The sequence below is a fragment of the Marmota monax genome, unplaced genomic scaffold (assembly GCF_021218885.2).
Source record: "Marmota monax isolate L192 unplaced genomic scaffold, Marmota_monax_Labrador192_F-V1.1 WCK01_AAM20220418_F8-fsc00006, whole genome shotgun sequence".
In the NCBI taxonomy this organism is placed as follows: Eukaryota; Metazoa; Chordata; class Mammalia; order Rodentia; family Sciuridae; genus Marmota; species Marmota monax.
Window position 1 is genome coordinate 20,242,563 of NW_026693712.1, and position 21,458 is coordinate 20,264,020.

The 21,458-nt window shown below is 47.1% G+C and overlaps 1 protein-coding gene across 1 annotated transcript; it reads right to left on the reverse strand.

Moving 5' to 3' along the window:
* Window positions 1–9,180: 9,180 nt before the first annotated feature.
* On the reverse strand, window positions 9,181–12,930 carry Egr1 (early growth response 1). The gene is made up of 2 exons (XM_046460407.2): window positions 12,381–12,930; window positions 9,181–11,709 (listed from the first exon to the last, which is right to left on the reverse strand). The coding sequence occupies exons 1-2, from the start codon at window positions 12,685–12,687 to the stop codon at window positions 10,382–10,384; spliced, it is 1,635 nt and encodes a 544-aa protein (XP_046316363.1). The 5' UTR covers window positions 12,688–12,930; the 3' UTR covers window positions 9,181–10,381.
* Between the last annotated feature and the right edge of the window lie 8,528 nt (window positions 12,931–21,458).

The following is a 21,458-nucleotide window of genomic DNA, read 5'->3' on the forward strand; positions in this document are numbered from 1 at the left end:
TGGATGGACCAGTACTGAGTGTGGTCCCAAGAAAGTTACCCAGACTTGGGCTCTTCCTTCCTAGAGATGCTCACTAAATTGGGGAACAACAAAGTAAACAGACCCAATAATCACCAGAAAGGCCACAGGACTAACATCAACTCAGCAATAAGCTGAAGAGAGAAAAATAATTTTTTTCCCTGAGGATTGAACCCAGGGGTGCCTAACCACTGAGTTTTTCACCCCTTTTCAGTTTTTAAATTTTGAGGCAGAGTCTCACTAAGTTGCTTAGGGCCTCATTAATTTGCTGAGGCTGGCCTTGAACTTGGCATCCTCCTGAGTCCTTGGGATTACAGGTATGTGCCACCACAACTGGTGACACCATTTTGATTTTTTTTTTTTTTAATTTTGAGACAGGATCTTGCTAAGATTCCCAGGCTTGCCTTGAATTTTTAATTCTCCTATGAGCCACCTGAATAACAAATAATAGGCTGGCACCACTACACCTGGCAAAAGAAAAGGAAATTTAAGAGAAAAGCTTTGAGTCTAGTCATATGTGTGAATTGTATATTGGAAATGGGGTGGAAAATTAATTAAGAAACACAGACAAGATCTCACCAGTTCTCTAAGAAGTAGTTGAGGAAGTTGGGTGTGTGTACACTTGAGACAGGAGGAGTACTTGGGCCCAGGAATTCAAGCCAGCCTGAATAATATAGCAAGACTCTCATCTCAATAAACAAACAAATAGATAAATAAAATAAAGTTGAGGGAGCGCCATGAATTAACAACAACAACAATTAAAAAACAAACAAACAAACAAAAAAACTTTCCTGTTTTGTTTTGTTTTGTTTTTGATACTGGGATTGAACTCAGGGATGATTAACCACTGAGCCACATTCCAAGCCCCCTTTTTTTTGTATTTTATTTAGAGACAGGGTCTCACTGAATTGCTTAGTGCCTCACTAAATTGCTGAGGCTGGCTTTGAACTCATGATCCTTCTACCTCAGCCTCCGAGCTTCTGGGATTATAGGCATGTGCCACCTCACCTAGGCCCCTTCCTGATTTTTATTTATTTATTTATTTTTTGGTACTGGAGGTTGAATCCAGGGAGCTTTACCACTGAGCTATATCCCTAGTCTTTTTTTTTTTTAAGTTGTAGTTGGACACAATATATTTATTTTATTTTTTAATTTTTATGTGGTGCTGAGGATCGAACCCAGAGCCTTGCACATGCTAGGTGAGCACTCTACCGCTGAGCCACAACCCCAACCCCATATCCCTAGTCTTTTTTATTTTTATTTTGAGACAGGGTCTCACTAAATTGCTTAGGGCCTTGCTAAATTGCTGAGGCTGGCTTTGAACTTGCTATCCTCTTGCCTCAGTCTACTGAGTCAGGGGGTGTGTCCCACCATACTCTGCACCCTTCCTGGTTTTAAAAAAATCTAAAGCCTAGATATTTAGAAGCCAACAGTGGCTGCCTGGTGCTTCTATCATGCCAACTCCTAAAGACCATCCACTGGGATTAAACAGCCAATTTGGATCCAACCAGCAAAGAGCCTACAGCCCCAAATCTGTAGGAATACTTTCTCTTCTTTATTTTTAGTACTCTTCTTTCTTTCTTTCTGGTTTTGGGGTAGATGAGGATTGAACTTGGGACCTCATACATGCTAGGTAAGTGCTCTACTGCCGAGCTACATCCCCAGCCCCTTAGCACTTTTCTTTAACATATAATTATTATTATTGTTATTATTATGATGATTATTAGTATCAGGAATTGAACACAAGGGTGCTCAACCACTGAGTCACATCCCCAGCCCTTTTTATTTTTTATTTTGTGACAGGGTTTTGCTGTGTTGCTCAGGTGCTCGCTAAATTGCTGAGGCTTGCTTTGAACTTGTGATCCTTCTGCTTCAGCCTCCAGAGCCAATGGGATTACAGGTGTGAGACGCATGGGGCTAACACCTTATTATTGAAGGAGCAGATAGTTGCAAGGGAAGAAAATAATCCATCAGAAGACCTTCATAAAGATCCCACATAGGGGCTGCGAATATAATAGCTCAGTTGGTACGCTGCTTGCCTCACTTGCCTTGCTTGCACAAGCCCTGGGTTCAATCCCTAGCACCACAAAAAAAGAAGAAAAAAAAGATCCCATGTGACACCAGATTCTAGAATATGTTAATTTGCGTAACTATTTTTGTTCTTCTTCCTTAAACAAAATTATTTTTTCTTTTTTAAATATATATGTATTTTTTTAGTTGTAGGTGGATACAATATTTTATTTATTTATTTGTTTATATTTATTTGTTATATGTGGTGCTGAAGATCAAGCCCAGTGCCTCATGCGTGCTAGGGCCACTGAACCACAACCCCAGCCCAAGAATGATTCTTTTTCTAATGACAAAAACACCTGCTCATTTGGAAAAGATGGGAAAATATAAAAAATAAAATCAAGCTAGGCACAGTGGCGCACGCCTATAATCCCAGTGACTTGGGATGCTAAGACAGGAGAATCACAAGTTCAAAGCCAGCTTCAGTAACTGCAAGGCACTAAGCAACTCAGTGAGACCCTGTCTCTAAATAAAATACAAAATAGGGCTGGGGATGTTGCTCCGTGGTTTTGTACCCCTTAGTTCAACCCCCAATACCAAAATAAATAAATAAATAAAATTACTGCAAAATAATAAATAAAATGACTGCATTCCTATTGCCTAGATATAAAAACCATTAACATCTGATGTATGCTATATGCATATTTATTTTACAAAACTGGAATAATGCCATGTAACATTTTATATCCTACCTTAATTACTTAGAATTATATTGTGAGTCGTTTTCAGGCCAACAATTATTTCAAAACATGATTTATAATGACTGCCTCACAGTCTATCAGATGATGTGACAATTTATTTTAGCTATCACCCATTGGACATTTATGCTTGTTGCCATTTTTTCTCCATTACAAATAATATTTTGATAAACAGCAGTCCTGGCAGAATGACGAGGAGAGAGGGCACAGACTTTATAAGGTTCTTGGCACATGCTGTTGAATTGACCTCAGGAAAACTGGCCCCTTGTAGCTCAGTGGTAGAGTGCTTGCCTGGCATGCAAGAAGCCCTGGTTCCTATCTCCAGCAAGCCCCAAAATAAATCAGGCCCCAATTCGTTCTCCCTTTATCAGCCCATAAGAATTTCATGCATAATGATTTGTCAAAGTTCTTCCCCACTCATACCCCGTTCCCAGTACTGGGATTTGAACCTAGGAGCACTTTACCACTGAGCTACATCCCTGACTCTTTTTATTTATTTTGAGACAGGATCTCACCTAAGTTGCCCACATTGGCCTTGAATTTGACAATCCACCTTCCTCAGTCTCCCAAGTAGGTGGAATTGAAGGCATGAACCGAGCTCAGGATAATTTTTTGAATAGGTGAAGCCATCCTCTCTCTATTCAACTTCAGCACGCTAGACTATCATTAAGTGCCAGTTTATTGATGCTAGGAACTCAGGCCACACCGCTCTTCTAGCCTCAGTTGCCTTTTATATTCTCAGGTGACTCCACAGTCCCAGACTCCCTGTGCCCATTGAGGAGAAGCACCCTCCCAGGACTCAGAGGTGTGGAAATGTGATAGATTAGAGTCGTGACAACTAGTGGGTAAGTGGGTCCAGAGTTCCAGAAAACCTACTGGGGAACAGTCATAGGAAAGAGCAATAAAGGCAAAGTGTACAGACAACCTCTCAGGACCAGTCTGCTGGGGCAACTCCCACACATCTGGTCCTTCACCCCTTCCTTTTTGAAAGAGGAGTGTCTTATCAGTTCGGTGGCTCACCCTCTATCATATACCTTTTCTCCTTAGAAAAGTATCTCCAAAAACTTATGTATATTTGCCAAGTTGAATCAATATATACTTTGCTTAGCCTAGACATCTCATTACCAGGAGGAGATAAACAAATAGGAGAGAGTTTGGAATAGAGCAATAAAAATGATGAAGGGATTGGCTCTGTTTACTCAAGAAAGATTAAAAGAAACAGGCTGGACCCTGACTATGATTGTGAGGGGAAATGGGTGATTATTGCTTCATGAACCAGGGAGGTGAATAAATAAGGTTGTTGTGCAAAGAAGGAATCAGAAAGTTTGAGGAATACTTTGGAGTAAATGGGGACACATTCAACAAACACTTGTACTCAAATGTTCACAACAGCTTTCTTTGTAATAGTCCTGGAGGGAATCAACACAAATGTTCATCCATAAGCGAAAGGATGAACAAAGTGTGGTATAGCCATACACTAGAACACCACTCAGCAGTAAAAAGGATTGAGCGATTAAGACACACAGCATCAATGACTCTCAAAAATAATGAATGGAGGGGGCTGGGGATGTGGCTCAAGCGGTAGCGCGCTCGCCTGGCATGCGTGCGGCTGGGGTTCGATCCTCAGCACCACATACAAACAAAGATGTTGTGTCCGCCGAAAACTAAAAAATAAATATTAAAATTCTCTCTCTGTCTCTCTCTCTAAAAAAATAAGTAAATAAATCCAGTGATGTGTCTCTGAGGTCAAGTTAAAAAAAATAATAATGATGCAGACTGAGGATATAGCTCAATGGTAGAGTACATCACTGTACCCAGGTGAAATTGTAATATTTTTAAAAATCCTTAGTATTGAGGAGAATGGGCTTGTTGGAGAATTTTACCCAAAGGTAAATGACATAAAATTATTGGAACTGAGGAGCTGACCTACAATCTCAGCCTAAGAGATCATCTCAAGTAGGCTTAGCCACAAAAGTGTCGCCTAGATTCCAGCATTGGGAAAAGGAAGACTGGGTAAGAAAAATTGCTGAAGCAGTCAGCTAGATTTGCTACTTGGGTGCAAAAATCTTATTATCACTCAAAGATTTATGGGTAAAATGTTGGGAATCTTATTTACATGACATCTGATTCTTTTTTTTTTAATTTTCTTTAAATATTTTTTTAGTTGTCAGTGGACCTTTATTTTATTTATTTATATGTGGTACTGAGAATCGAACCCAATGCCTCACACATGCTAGGCAAGTGCTGTACTATTGACCTACAACCCCAGCCCTACATCTGATTCTTTTAGATTTGGCCTCATTTTCCCTAGGAAAGTGGGACCTCACTGGGTCCAGTATCTTCCTCTCACAAACTACACTAAGTGTGGCATGAAGCTAGGATGGAGGTAGGGAGACCTGGCAGGGAATACCTCTGAACTTGTAGTACCATACCTGACTCTCTATCTTTCTGGTGGGGCTAGGGGCTGTGAGTTGGGGAAAGTAGGATGAAGCACACTCCAAACAGTATGACCACTATGCCTTCCAGAGTGCTTGGAACCTTTCAAAATGGTTGAGATTGAACACTCATGAAATTCAAGCTAAAAGAGTACTTCTCAGGTACTAGATGGAAGGGAAGGGTCAAGGGTTCTTAGGGCCTGGTTCTTTTAATTCAGCTTTAAACCTGTCTTCAGCTGGTCAAGTTTCCCCCTTCCCTCCCCACCCCTTTCCACTCTACTTCTCTCCATCCTTCCCACATTCTTGAAGTCCTAGACAATGTCCACAGGTAGCAATCAATTGTTCAACATTCTCTAGGTCCTTTCCAAAACCTCAATGTTTATGATGATGAAAGATTTTTATCAGTATTCCCTGTGACTTTAGTTTCAGATTTCCTTCCCAGGAGTTAAAATCAACACTTTTGCTCTGCACTTGGTATCCTTTTGACTCTGGAGGTTGACATCAAGTTCAAGGACAGCCTGGTCAACTTAGTGAGGCCCTATCTCAAAACAAAAAATAAAAAGGGCTGTGACATTGCTCAGTGGTAGGTCACCCCTGGTGCAATCTCCAGTACCAAACAAAACACCAAATACCTCAACAATACTTTTGGGTGCTAGGGATCAAGCCTAGGGCTTCCTGCATCTAAGTGCTCTACGACTGAACTACATACCCAATCCCACATTTTCACTATTTTTTTAATATCAGTCAACATATTCACTATATTACAGGTTTATAAAATGGGACAATTTTTTTTTTCCCGTACTGGGGATTGAATCCACGGTGCTTTACCACTGAGTTGCATCCCCAGCCCTTTATATTTTTTATTTTGAAACAGGACCTCACTAAATTGCTGAGACTGACCTCAAATTTGCTGTCCTCCTGCCTCAAACTCCTAAATCACTGAGAATATATGTATGTGCCACTGTGCCTGATGGGGTAATTTTTTGAGTCATGCCCTATTTCAATCATGCAAAGGATATTGAGTTTGACTATCTAAACCTAAAGAAAACCCTAGCAACAGGGTTAATAAAAATGGGCTGGCACGAGGTACTGTTTGGGATACTGAGGCAAGAAGATTCTGAGTGTGAGGCAGGCCTGGGCAATTTAGCAATAACCTGCCTCAAAATAAAATAAAATAATATAAAATAGTGCTGGGGATGTATCAGTGGCAAAGCACTTGACTAGCATTTGTGAGGCTCTGGTTTCAGTCTCTGGTAACACACACTAACACACACACACACACACACACACACACACACACATAGTAACTAGCAACTGGGGCTTGGTGGCACAAGTCTGTAATTCCAGCAGCTTGGGAGGCTAAGGCAGGAGGATTGCTAAATTGCCAGCCTGAGCAATGAAGCAAGACCCTGTCTCAAAGTACAAAACCAAAAGGGTTTGGGGATGTGGCTCAGTAGTTAAGCGCCCCTGGGTTAAATCCCCAGTACCAAAAAAACAAAAAGTAGCTGGTGTCAGAAGGGCCTTTTATCAGGACTCCGTGCCAGATGTAAGGTATCAGTGGGATGCTCTGGGAACTGGGCCTGGGAATCCCATCCTGATGCACTATAATTTATGAGACTCTGGCTTAAAGGAATAACCTCTTAGATTATTTTTTCACATATTACTCTTGCTGGGCTTTGTTTCTTGGGAGTCTGGAGTGAGATACTCTTAAGAATGTGTGACAGGCACAGACTTGTATTCCTGAGCTAATAGTGAGGACAGGTAGGTAGGGCTGGGAAGAGGTGTGCCAAGACAAATGTCCCATCTGGACCTGGCAATTTCACCAACAAGGCTTGCAGGGATGTGCCCTTGTCTAGAGAAAGTACCTGGTTCCCCTTGCTCCAGGTTGAGGAGTTAGGGGTAATGGGAAATAACAGAGAGACCAACAGTATTGGTGGGGGAGGGCTAGAAGGCAAGAGAAAGTATTGGGCTAGGGGCTGGGGATGTGGCTCAAGCGGTAGCACGCTCACCTGGCATGCTCCAGGCGCTGGGTTCGATCCTCAGCACCACATAAAAATAAAATAAAGATGTTGTGTCCACCGAAAACTAAAAAATAAATAAATAAAAGTATTGGGCTAATACCAAGGGACTATTGAACTTCCCCTAGCCCTCAGAGGTGTGGGTTGAAACCTGGGGAACTTAAGAGAGAAGGGGTGGAATGGGTTGACCTTGATTTCACTCAGGGCCTGATAACTATACTAGATAACTATACTTCATTGTCATTCCAGTTCCAGGGCTCAGAGGTTGGGAGAAGAGCCAAGGTTTGGCAATTCCAGGACATCAAATCTATTGCACCATCTACCTGATTAATGGGTATATCTGACCAATCCACAAAACACTCAGATATAAAGGCTGGAGGTAGCTCAGTACTCCATTTCGTCCATACTCCTGGATTAAAAATTTAGCCAATGTCCTCTCTGCCTCCACAACAACCAAGGCAATTGTGTTGAGTCTTATTCAGGCTTCTCATCTCCACTTTCCCACCTGTGCTAAGACCCTGGGTGGGTTGGGTGCCCTTTTTTTGTGCTTTCAAAGACCCATGCTTGCCCATATTGTATAACATAACATCTTGTTCTAATTTTTGGCTTAAATCTCTGTCTCTCCAACCAACAGTACGTATTCCTGGAATAGGAACTGTTCTTGCTGTGCCTGTCATGGCCAGGTTAAGCTCTCTCACAGAGTAGCCAAATGCTCACATATCCACAAGGATTGCTCCAGGGGGCCCTTAGGGGGGTGGGGCCCAAAGAACCTAGCACTGTCTGACAAATTTGGCCTGGATGAGAACTTTAGATACCAGGCTAGCCTCCTGCCCACTCTGCCCTATGTCCCAGGAAGCTGCCAAGGATGGCAGTTCCAGCTGGCAAGTGGCAAGAATTTCTTCCTGGAAGGATTCTTGGCTTGAGAACTGGCCCCTGCCTCTTCTAAGCTTCTTTGATGCCCTCAAGTTGCTGGGGACATGGAGAAAGGGAAAGAGGAATTAGTCCCAGCTTTTTACTATTTCTCAAAACCCTTGTTCCCACCTCTTATCTCCCTCAAATGCACATGGCAGGGATTCCCAAGAACAGATTTTCCAAACTCTGGGTAGAGGTGAAAGGTGGCACTGGCCACACATTTAATACCAGAGGAGTGGCACTGCCTCTGGCCATACGTCCCATGCCCAGCTGTGACCTTCTTAAACTAAGATAAATCAAAGTGGAAGCCCATCAGAGTGAGGTAGAACAAGCCCAGCATCAAGAGGAGATCTTGCTTGGCTTGCATGAGGTGTGGTTTCAGTCCTCAACACCACAGAGAGAGACCCAGACTCAGTCCTCATTAAGAATTTACTTCCGGGGCTGGGGATGTGGCTCAAGCGATAGCGCGCTCCCCTGGCATGCGTGCGGCCCGGTTCGATCCTCAGCACCACATACAAACAAAGATGTTGTGTCTACCGATAACTAGAAAATAAATATTAAAAAATTCTCTCTCTCTCTCTTTAAAAAAAAAAAAAAGAATTTACTTCAGCGCTGGGGCTATAGCTCAGTGGCAGAATACTCACGTAGCATGTGTGAGGCACTGGATTCAATCCTCAGCACCACATAAAAATAAACAAATTTAAAAAAATTCACTTCAGACCTGGTACAGTCTCATGTGCCTATAATCCCAGGAGGATACCAAGTTCAAGATCAGCCTCAGCAATTTAGCAAGACCCTGTTTCTCAAAATAAAAACTTAAAAAGCCTGGGGAAATGACTCAGTAATAGAAAACCCCTGGGTTCAAACCCTAGTATTATCCACCACCAACACCAACACCCCCAAAAAAAGAAAAGAAAAATTCACTCCAGGGACACAGTGGACATGGTTCAGAATCTTGAGAAAACCTCAAACCTCTCACTAAGAATGCGGAGCCCTTCCCTCAGCCCAGGAAATATACCCACTCACATCTACTTTATTTTCCTTTTAATTTTTCTGAAGGATATACACCACATATCCCATGGGCAATAAAGCGCATTCAATGTGTTTATAAGCCAAACAGTCACTTTGTTTAAGCAAACACAAGTACAAAGTAAAATAAACCACAAAATAATGAACTGCATGTTCATAACATACAAAAATTGCCGCCTACTCAGTAGGTAACTACAACATTCCAACTCCTGAATATATGTATAAATTTACATTTTCAGTTAAAAAAATAGACTTTTGAGAGTTCAGATTTTGTTTTAGATTGTTTTCTTACATTCTGGAGAACCAAGGCTCAGCTCAGCCCTCTTTCTTATTTTGCTCCCAAAGCCTCCCCCAAATCAGCACTCCCTGCCCCCCTTAAGGCTAGAGGTGAGCATGTCCCTCACAATTGCACATGTCAAGCCATCAGCAAGGTGCATCACACAAAAGGCACCAAGACATGAAACTTTTTAAACCAAGAGGACGGAAGAAAATTTTCAAAAGAAAAGAAAAACCAAACCATATTTTGCCACATGTGAGAGTACAGTCGAGCAATATTTACAAAAAGGTTAACGGAACAACACTCTGACACATGCTCTGATTAATACCTAGGACTGCTGTTTCAAAAAAGCTCCAAACTTATTGTCACAGCATCATCACAAAATAGAGGATCACCATTGGTTTGCTTGGCTTTTCTTCCCCCCCACCCCAAGTGAGAATCTAACTCCAAATACAATAGAATATGCAAATTATCTTCACATCAAGAGTACCCCAAGAAAAACAAAATCCATGGCACAGACACTGTACAAGGGTACAGGGCAGGGCTCTACGGGGCCCAAACCCCATTTTGCCAACTCAATTTTCTAGCATTGAAGGGAGCAAGGGGTCAGGCATACGATGGAGATGATACTGAAATGATTTATCCAATATCCATGCAAATCAAGTTCTTTGGATAGAGGTGAAGAACTTGGACATGGCTGTTTCAGGCAGCTGAAGTCAAAGGGAACAGGAATTAGGGAGGAAGGGGAATCAGGAAGAAAGGATTGTTGGCCAACAGACCTTCCACTCTGAGTAGAGAGGGAGGACTTGGCTCTGAGAACCTCCATCTAGGAGATTCCCCCTCTTTCTCAACCATCTCCTCCTGCTGTCCTTTATGTCTCTTGTGTTTCTTTTTTCTCCCTTTCCCTTTGTTTTCATTTTTCCTTCAGCAAATTTCAATTGTCCTGGGAGAAAAGGTTGCAGTCATGTCTGAAAGACCTGTGGAGGCGCTGAAGGAGTTGGTGACAGCCGAGGAAGGGAAGCTGCTGACCTGGGTGGGGAATGCAGGGGGAACTGAGGCATAGGTGGTGGCCACAGAGGGTGAGGGGAAGCCACTGTGCACAGGGGATGGATAGGTTGAGGAGCCAGGAGAGGAGTAGGAAGTGGGCACTGGAGATGGGTATGAGGTGGTGGCAGGGGATGGGTAAGAGGTAGTGACAGGGGATGGGTAAGAGGTAGCAACTGGGGATGAGTAGGAAGAAAGGGAGGAGGTGGCCGAAGAGGCCACAACACTTTTGTCTGCTTTCTTGTCCTTCTGCCGCAAGTGGATCTTGGTATGCCTCTTCCTCTCGTCACTCCTGGCAAACTTTCTCCCACAGATGTCACAGGCAAAGGGCTTCTCGCCTGTGTGGGTGCGAATGTGAGTGGTAAGATGGTCACTGCGGCTGAAGTTGCGCATGCAAATGCGACACTGGAAGGGCTTCTGGCCTGTGTGGATGCGGATGTGGCGAGTGAGCTCGTCAGAACGGGAGAACCTGCGATCACAAGACTCCACTGGGCAGGCATAAGGGCGTTCGTGAGGGGGCGTCTTGCTGGGTCGGTTGGGGTACTTGCGCATGCGGCTTGGTTTGATGAGCTGGGACTGGTAGGTGGTATTGAGGGCCTTTAGGTCCTGAGAGCCCGACTGAGTGGCAAAGGCCTTTATAGTAGAGAGTGGAGTAAGTGAAGGCTGCTGGGTACGGCTCTCTAGGCCCTGGAAGGGCTTCTGATCTGGGGTGCCCAGGCCCAGGTCTCCTTGCTGCTGTGGAAACAGGTAGTCGGGGATCATGGGAACCTGGAAGCCACCCTTGGCAGCAGGGTAGGCAGGAGGCGGGTACTGAAGTGCTGTGCTTGCAGAGCCCGGAAAGGCCTGGCCTTGTGGCTCAGGGAAAATGTCAGTGTTGGGCGTGGGGAAGGTGGGTGCCGCTGAGTAAATGGGACTGCTGTCATTGGATGGCACTGCGCAGCTGAGTGGTGGGCTCTGGGAGGCAGAGGAAGAGGAGGAAGCCGCTGGAGATGGTGGTGAAGATGAGGAGGCCGGTGGGTTGGTCATGCTCACCAGGCCACTAACTAGACTGAAGAGGGGCTCAGGCCACAAGGTGTTGCCACTGTTGGGTGCAGGCTCCAGAGAGAAGCGGCCAGTGTAGGTGATGGGGGGCAGCCGAGTGGTTTGGCTGGGGTAACTTGTCTCTACCATCACCTTCTCATTGTTCAGGGAGATGTCAGGAAAAGACTCTGGCAGGAGAGAGAAAGGGGAGAGGCCTGGTTACTGGAGAACAATCACTGGAGAACAAGGAGGACTCGAGCTGCCAGGCAAGAGGTCGGCAGGCTACCATTGACTCCTGAGCTGGTTAATAATTGATAGCAGCAGATTGCAATGTTCCTGGACCTGCTCCAGTGGCAGAGCCCGTTTCAACAGCTGACGCAAATACGGAGAATCCCCCTCCACTGCAGCTCCCAGCGCTCCGCAGCAGCGGCTGCGCGGGTGAGGGATTCCCGCCAGCACCCCCCACGGCCAGGGCTAGTGCGCGCCCCCTACCCTGGGCTGCCGGGACATCCCAGGCCACAAATCTCGGCCCTTCCTTGGGGACAGGCAGTAGGCAAGGCAAGCCTTTCAGGAGGGGGATGGGGGCCCAGCACTGCTCATCAAAACAAGCCCTCCCCCTCTCCACCCACCCACGCAGCTCTAGAGCTCTCCATCCAAAAGCTCAGTCTTCTGCGCACCACTAGGGTCGAGGATGGGGGTTGTCTCCGGGCTTCCTTCTAACACATGCCCCTGGAGATGCGCGAATGGAAGGGAAACCCCGATTGCATCCCTGTGGTATGGGAGCACTCCTGCGGTGAAGGATTGGCCGTCAGAATGGTAGTAGACAAGGGGGCTCGTCGTTGGCTAGGCCACTGCTTACCTGCGGTCAGGTGCTCATAGGGCTGCTCGCCTGGCTCCCCCTGAGGGTTGAAGGCGCTGCTGTTGCTGCTGCTGTTGCTGCCGCCCCCTCCACCTCCACCGCCCCCGCTGCTGCTGCTGCTGTTGCTACTGCCGTTGCCCTCTGGGGCCCCGGCAGCACCGAGAAATTGGGGTGCCCCGTTGCTCAGCAGCATCATCTCCTCCAGCTTGGGGTAGTTGTCCATGGTGGGCGAGTGAGGAAAAGAGCCGAATGGGTCGGAGATCTGCAGCGGAGACATCAGCTGCATCTCGGCCTTGGCCGCGGCCATCCCGAACGAGCGGGCTGGAGAGCCGGTGTTGGGGCGGGTGGGCGCAGCCCGGGGATGGAGCCGCCGGGGGGACACACTTGCGGGGGACTAGCCAGGTCACATGCGGGGTGTGGGGTGCACTGGGGAGAACGCAAGTGGAATCCCCAGGTTCGCCTTCGCCGCGGGCTGGTGTGGACGCGGCGCTGCTGCGGAGGCTGGGGCAGGGGCCGGTCCTGCGACGGCGGCGGAAGCTGGCAGCGGCGGGTAGCGGACGGCGGCGGCGGCTCCCCAAGTTCTGCGCGCTGGGATCTCTCGCGACTCCCCGGATCCGCCTCTATTTGAAGGGTCTGGAACAGTACGGATCCGCCTCCGTCGTGACGTACATGGCCATATATGGAAAGCAGGAAGCCCTAATATGGCAGGACCGGCGGGGAGGACCCGGAGTGACGTGAAGCCCCCAGCCAAGAGCGGTGGACACCTACATCCCGCACCCCGGGTCCCGCGACCGCTTTCTCATCCCCAGGGCTCAGGCTTCGGGGAAACCTAGTGCTCGAGCCGCAGCTGGCGCCTCCCGGACTCTAGAGCTTCGGAGTTCCCGACGTTACACCCGCCCCTTCCCTCCTCCTTTTTCCCCTCCTCCCAGAGCCGGAAGCTGCCGGGCCATATCGGGCCACTCCAAATAAGGCGCTGCCCAAATAAGGGCTGTTCCGGCGGGGGATCCTTCCTGCTCCTTATATGGCGTTTCCGGGTCGCTGCTGGTTGCTCCCGCGCTCCCTCCCTCCTCCCAGTTTCCAAGCCTGGAGACCCAACGCGCAGGAGCCAGGGACGCCCAGGAGGAGAAGGCGCGAGGCGGGTAGCTCTGGGCGCGCGGCTGTTCAGGCGGCCCCCGGGCGTGAGCTGGGCTGGGGAAACCCAGACACCGAGCGGAGGCGAGGGCGAGTTGGGCCGGGGTTCTGCAGCCGTCATCCAGTGCCCGCCCGCCCACCTCAGGGACCGTGGGAGAGAACCCGTAGCTGAGGGGAGGAGCGGCTGAGCCGGCTGGGGCAGAGGCCGCCCAGGATGGGCGGGGCCCTGACCCCGGGCCTCGACCAATAACATGGCGACTTTCCAGAAGTCGCTAGGGAAACTGAGGCTAGGAAATTATGGCCACATGGTTCTTGGGACACTGCGTAGCAGTCTTCTTCCCCGCTACCTGCCAATGGGCTGGGGCTGTAAGGGCTTGGGGTCTTCTATACCCCACCCAGAACCTAAGGCTGCTTCCTGGACCCTGCTGGAAAAGAACCCACCTTTGGGGGGTAGGAAGAAGGAATTCGTTTGCCCCAGGACAGTCCTGAGTCCTATTCCCACCAGCTTTTGATGGATGGGCACTTCCCCACTTTTATCCAATCCCGGTGGAGGCGGGGCGGACCCTGCAGGATTCTAAAGAAGGGCTTCCCTAAGGGCTGCCTGGGGACCCCAGGCTTAGCGCGAACAGAGGACGTGCTTAGCGGCTTGGTGCTGCCCCCTAGAGGTCCCTTTGCCAGCTCCTTTACCCGGCCCCTGGCCGAGCGGGCTCTTCCGCCGCCTCCTCACTTGCCCTCGCGGCTGCTGTGCTGGGCGCGGAGCCAGGCCGGGGGAGCCTTAGACGCAGTGAGCGCGAACTGAGCAGGCGCCACTGTCTGGGCTCTCCCTGCAGTCCCTGGGGAGGCCGCTACTGCCAAAGCGCCCAGACTCCGGGATAACACTTCCCTCCTCGAGCCAGGCCAAGGGCGCGGAGGGGGGCGGGTGCTGGGAAAGCGATTTCCGCAGGTCTGCCGGGAGCAAGACGTAAACAGGGAAGCCCTCCCCGCCCCCACCACACAGTCAAATGCGCATCCCAATGGGACCAAGGATTCTGGGAAGAGAAGGTTCCTGCTCTAGCTCTGAATTTGGGGGAGGTGGCGTTTTAATTTAAAAAGAAAGCAGGTAATATATGTGAGCGAGGGTGTTGACACTGGAGGGAAGCGATTGGGTCAGGGTCTTCATGAGCCCCAACAGCCTCAGAACACCGGGTTTAAATGAGCGTTCCTGAAACAGAGACTCTGGGCTTCATCCCTCTGAATTTGTCCTCTGCCACTGCCCCCTCCCCCGCCTCATTTTCTTATAAAATCAACTTACAGAATCCCGCAGTGATCCGAGATTCTTGTATTTGAACTCCTGGTCCTAAGAGCTAGGGCAAGGTGAGGGGGCCCACTCCCATTGTTATCTACCTCCTGTTGTAGGGCAGGAGGGCCAGGCCAGAGAAGATCAGATGGTCCCCGTGTCTGCATGTCCATTTGTCACTCTAAGGTGGGTTACGCTGGCCAAGCTTTTTGTATCTCACTCTTTTCAACTGTAAAATGGGGTTAATATTCATGATATTCACAGGGTGGATTATTGTGAAGACTGAAATTTACATGGGCTGCCATCTGTTAAATCCCAGAGCACAGTGCCTGTCTTGCAGTTGGCATTCCATAAACAGTGGCTATTGTTATTTTCAGGAGCATGGGACCCACAGCATCACCCACCATTCACCCATGCATCTTGAGCCTCCAAGATAACCCCAGTGATGATGATGATGATGATGATTCTTCTTCTCCTCCTCCTTCTTCTTCCCCCAAATATTCTTTTTAGTTGTAGATTCACACTATACTTTTTTTTATTTATTTATTTTTATGTGATGCTGAGACTCGAACCCTATGTCTCACATGCACCAGGCAAGCCTTCCACCACTGAGCTACACAACCCCAGCACCCCCAGTGGTTCTTTTCTGAAAAGTTGTGCTGATTGGGAAAAATCATTCCAATCTTGATACAAGATCTTGTCCCTAAGAGGAAATCTAAATTTTTTTTTACAGAATATCTTATCCTAGAGCAGAATATTTCAGTCTTGACTGGGCAGCAGAATCACCAGTCCGGCTCTGGAAAGGAAAGACCAACAGAATCACAATCTGTAAGTGACAGCACTAAGCAAACACCTCAGCCTAGGATCCTTGTGCTGTCTCTGGGGAGCTGCCCAGAGAACATCTTACTCCCCATGCCAGGGCAAACCAATTCCCCAATGATTCTAATATGCAACCTGACCTGAAATATCTTCAGGTTCTTGCTGAAGCTGGACACCAGAAGTCATCACAGTCTACATCTTTGGTTTTGCATGCCCAATATCACCACCCTTTTGTTGGTAACTATTTTGCAGCCAGCAACTTCTATTGGAACCACCCCAATTCATGTGGTTGGGGAAAGATAAGCACATTCAAAATCTAAGAGTAAATCTATAATCCAGGCCTGGCCATCCATCTAGGATGCTCTAGAAGAATTGCATTTCCTTCGTCATAGATTGAGTCACAATGGGCACATGACCCAAACTAGGGAAATAAGAATCATTTCTGGACTCTTGGGAAAGAATTCTCTTTCCTTGGTGGTAGTCAACCAATAGAATTAAAGACTGATACAGTGGCACACACCTGTAATCCCAGCAGCTGGAGGAGCTGAAACAGGAGGATTATGAGTTCAAAGCCAGCCTCAGTAATGGTGAGGTGCTTAGCAACTCAGTGAGACCCTGTCTCTAAATAAAATACAAAATAGGGCTGGGGATGTGGCTCAGTGGTTGAGTGCCCCTAAATTCAATCCCAGGTAAACAAACCCCCAATAATCCCCCCTCAAAAAAAGAAAAAAAGAATGTAAACCTGGAGTGCATCTTGTCCTCTGGACTGGAGAGCCTGCTTAAGAATGAAGCCAATGTATAGGAAGTCAGCAGAGATATGCATGAGAGTAAGTGCCTGCATGTGACATGTGCTTTTTAGTTTTGCAGGTCATTTCCTTTTTTTATTCAATAAAATCAACAGCCTCAGTTTGGTTTCTGTTACTTGTAGCCCAATAGATTCCTTTTTTTTTTTTTTCTGTACCATGGGTTGAACCCAGGGGTGCTTAACCACTGAGCCATGTCCCCAGCCCTTTTTAAAATTATTATATTGAGACAGGGTCTCACTAAGTTTCTGAAAGCCTTGCTAAGTTGCTGAGGCTGGCTTTGAACTTGTGATCCTTCTGCCTCAGCCTCCTGAGTTGCTGAGATTATAGGCATATGCCATTGCACCCAGATCAGATTCCAATTAATGTACCCTTTAATGACAACAATCAAAAACTTCTCGGAGGAGTTACTGTTGGCAAGATCTGGGAATAAGGTCTATGACTTAGATCCCTGCCTTTAGGAGCTTGCAAACTTGGGTAGAAGGGAACCTGGATTATGTGTTACAAGAAAATTAAAAATAGGAAGAAAGGAGTTTTGTTAGCCACCAAAAGTTGGTGTCACTAAGAGACATACGGGATAAAAGGAGGAAGACATTCTGGGGTTCTAAGAAAAAGAGCAGAGTCAAAGAAATTTTGGAGAAAAAAGAACATGATATGGACCTACCGATCTTTGGTGGGGACGTGAAAAGTTGTTTCAGGTTAGGCTTGGGGGTAAAGTGGCCAGGAGGGCCCATAGGTGGTCTGTTTGGAGAAAATGGGGTGTAAAGTGGGGAAACAGGATTTTTTGTTGTTGTTTTTTTGCAATGCTGAGGATCAAACCCAGGGCATAGAGGATGTTAGGGAAGTACTCTACTAGTGAGTTCTATCCCAAGCCCATGCAGTGCTAAGTCTTACAGAGTCTTTGCCCTTGTGGAAGCTACTAGTCAATAAAATAGATAAAAAATAAAGTTATGCAAATAAAAAGAATAATTCCATATTATAGTAAGTACAATTCATATACTCTGGAGGTGAGGGAAGGCATCTTGGAGGAGGCCAGGTAGACAATAGCCTTGCAAAGTCCGTAAGAGAAATAAATTGAGCCATGATCAGAGTGGACAGTGAGAATGTCCAGGGTTAAACTGTACCCCTCCATCCTCACTCTCTCCTATTTTACCCTTGAGGCTCATTCATGGAAGTGGGTTTTCTTAACTCTGCCCAGCTCCATGGCAGAAGCCCCCCTGTAAGACAGCTTCTGCTGGGAACCGTGAGAGGAGCTGAGCTCATCGCCCTGCACACTGCCCAGGCTGTAGCTCTCTGTGGAGGGGCAGTCAGCAAGAAGGACAATCTAAAATTTGCCCCCTGGAGAGATTTATGTTACTGACCTGGCTTCTTAGCAGCTGTGCTAGGGGCATCCCCACTCTAATCTGCCTTTTGTCCAATGGCACACTTAAGCTTGTTGTGATTGGGGCAGTGGGAGAGGGGAGGAGACATAGTAAAAAGAATTGGCCCCTCCCAAGGAACCAAATCTCGGCTTGGGCTTGTCAGTATCTAACTTGTGCCTAAAAACCCAGATGGAACAACTGGCCTTGGGCCTATGGGAAACCATGTTGGAGGTAAGGAAGGCTCTGAGCCACTCCTGCACCCTGGTCTGAGGGGCTACTGGGCCTCAAGGGATGGTAAGGGATGACCTGGGGTTCTCAAAATTGCTGGCCAGGTGACTGGTGCAAGGAGCCCTATGGAGGGAGGCCCTGGGAAGGTCTACAAACTGGAGAGGAGGAGAAGATAGAAGTGAGAGAAGGGGCTTGCCCAGACAGCTGAAGCTCCAGGAGAAAGCCAGTGCAGCTATCTTGTCCCAGACACCCAACCCAGGGTTTAGCAGGTGTAGCTTTCAGAGGAAAACAAGTCCCTTTTTCCATTGCCGCTTCCTCCTCCCAGCGCTGTGCTACGTCAGCACCCACATGTGCTGCTCGCTGTGGTTTGCCACCACTGTGGTTGTCCCAGGGCTCAGGAAATGACTCTCTCTTGGGTTCTATCTGGGTTGCCTGTCACACTTTCCGATGGCTGATGGGCTTCACTGGAAACATGGGGGGCTTAGCCTTGAATGGGTCTAGGGGCAGCTCCATCTTGTGGAGGATTTGGCTGCTTGAGTCAAGTCCTCAGAGTCTACTTCAGGACCACTATGCCAAACAATTAGGTTAGGCCTAAAATATTATAACTTGGGGGGTGGTTGGCACAGTAATCTGTCTTTAAGAGGGCCTATAAGGGGAAGAAGGGGGGGCTGGGGATGTGGCTCAAGCGGTAGCACGTCCGCCTGGCATGCGTGCGGCCCAGGTTCGATCCTCAGCACCACATACAAACAAAGATGTTGTGTCTGCCGAAAAAAACTAAAATAAATAAAGAGAGAGTTTTTTTTAAAAAAAAAAAAAGGGGAAGAAGGGCAGATGAGGGGTCGGTCTGAATACTTAGGTAGGGCTGTCTGGGTCTCCTCTGCCTGAGGGTGTCTTGCAGATTCAGAAAGAGGCTGCTGCCTGTCCTTGGATGTCAGTCCCTCTGCCCTGTGCTGGGTGGCCCCTCTCCCAGGTCTGAGGCTGGCAGGATCCTGGGATCAGAGTACAATCCAGCCTGTGGTGGCTTCTTTGCTCCCCCTACCCCCTGCTGAATGTGCAGCAAAGCCAGCCGGCTGCAGAAATCTCTGGAAGCTCGCTGGGCAGGAGAGGGAGGGGAGCATTACATAAGAGCCCACTGATGTGCAGGAAGTTGAGAGCAGCCTTTAGATTAGAAAGGCAGCGTTTCCATCCAGCACAGAAAGGCAGGAATAGCAACAGCAGTTATTTCTGGACCCTCACCACCACCCAGTTCTGGGGCTGCTCAGCTTCTTGGTGGGTGAGCTTAGACTCTGCAGCCCTGGCAGGAGGGGGAGGGTGGGAGGAGACAGGCAACCTCTGGGATTACCCCATTCTGGCAGTAGCCTCACCCATCCCCACCCCACACTAACAAACCCCAGCATGCTGGGGAAACTAACAGTATCAGTGATGCTTATTTCCTCTGGTTTTCCTTAATCTCTGGATGCATTCACCTTGCCCACCTTGACCCCAGCATCCATTTACTATGGGACAAGCTCTGTGCTAAACATTCAGACAGGTTTTTGTCTTCACTATTGCTTATGAGGAAGGGACTATTCTCATCCTTTTATCATGGAAAGGAAACATGCTCAAAGAGGGCAGGTAAGATCAACAGTGGAGCCAGAATTTCAATCCAGACAGTCTGACTTCAGAATCCTCTGGATGAACCAAGAACTGTTTTCTGGGGTCCCCTAATGGATCAGGCAAATTTTTCACTTGGAAAGAATCTTAAGTCAAGTCAGAGAGGGGGAATGGACAAGTGAATAGCTCTTTCTACTCATTCATTACTCATTTATTTAATATTATCTCTGCTGTATGCATTAAAGACAGAGAATTAAGGAGAGTCTTTTCTCTCTCTCTCTCTCTTTTTTCTTTTTCTTTTTTTTATACCAAGGATTGAACCCAAGACTGTTTAACCACTGAACCGCATCCCCAGCCCTTTTTATTTTTATTTTTTATTTTGAGACCGGGTTTCGCCAGGTGGCTTAGGGCCTTGATAAATTGCTGAGGCTGGCTTTGAACTTTGATCCTCCTATCTCAGCCTCCCCAGCCACTGGAATTCAGACATGCATCTTCTCTCACAGCCTAATGGGGGAGACAGAGAACTAAATAAGCAATGACAGACATGTGACTCATGCTCTCATGAGTCATAATGAGTGGAAGCCCCTAATTCAGCTTCCAACCACTGAAGTGCTTCCCAGGCAATCAGAGAGCCAACTTGCAATTTTATAATAATCAAAGGAGGATGGGTGGGGAAGGGCAGATGGTGAGACCAGTGGACAACCAGGCCAAAGTCCAGGAGAGAGGGGGAGGTCTGCATGCATCAGTACCAGTTATCACAGGGGCTCCCAAAGGGGCCTCCCACTCAGAAGCTGAAAGACTCCTAGAAAAATTGACACCTAAATTCACTGACAGGCAGCTCAGCCCAAAGGACCATCCATTTCTCTTGGTACAGTGATAATGGGTGCTTGGGAGGCTGGATGGAAGGGGCTCTCTTCTTTCCTTCTTCAGCCTCTTATTATTTTTTTTCTATATGGGAATGCTGTTTTAGGGCAAAGTCAAAATAAGTGTGTAGAGAGGAAGCTGGCAGCTTGCACCAGAATGAAGAGCTTCTGTCCAGATGATCACATTGACAAGTAGCAGTAGAAGGGAGAGTCAGCTGTTATCCCCAGGTCATTTGTGGAAAAATCTATGTCTGCGGCAAATGGAGAGGGTCTTTGGAACTTAAAGGACCCAGTTCCCCTCTAGTTTAGTTGCCTAGAAGGACAACATGGCTGGATGACAATGTCTTAAACTGACATTGGACATATCTTTTAAATTTAAATTTGATTAATTTATGTTCATTTTTGGGCTGGGATAGCTCAGTGGAAGGATGCTATAGAGGGAATTTAATGCCATTGAATTATACACATAATGTTCACATGGTTCATCCATATTGTAACATGTATCAAACTTTCATTCTTTTTTTTTTTTTTTTTTTGTGGTGCTTGGGAATTAAATCCAGGGCCTTGTGCATGCAAGGCAAGCACTCTACCAACTGAGCTATATCCCCAGCCCTCATTCCTTTTTTCAAGATTTTTTTTGGTAGTTGTAGATGGACAGAATGCCTTTATTTATTTTTATGTGGTGCTGAGGATTGACCCCAGTACCTCACACATGCTATGCAAGTACTCTGCCACTAAACCCCAGCCCAAAATTTCATTTCTTTTTAAGACTGAATAATATTCCAAGTATATATATACCATATTTTGTGTATCCATTCTTCTGTTGATGAACAAATGGTGGTTTCCACCTTTTGGCTATTGTGAATAATGCTGCTGAAAATTGGTGTATAAGTTTGTAGACTCAGAGTTTTAATTCATCATCTAGAGTAATAATCTTTAACTATGGACAGAGGTATTAAATTCAGATTTAGAAGAATTTTTAGAAGAATTTGGGGCTGGGGTTG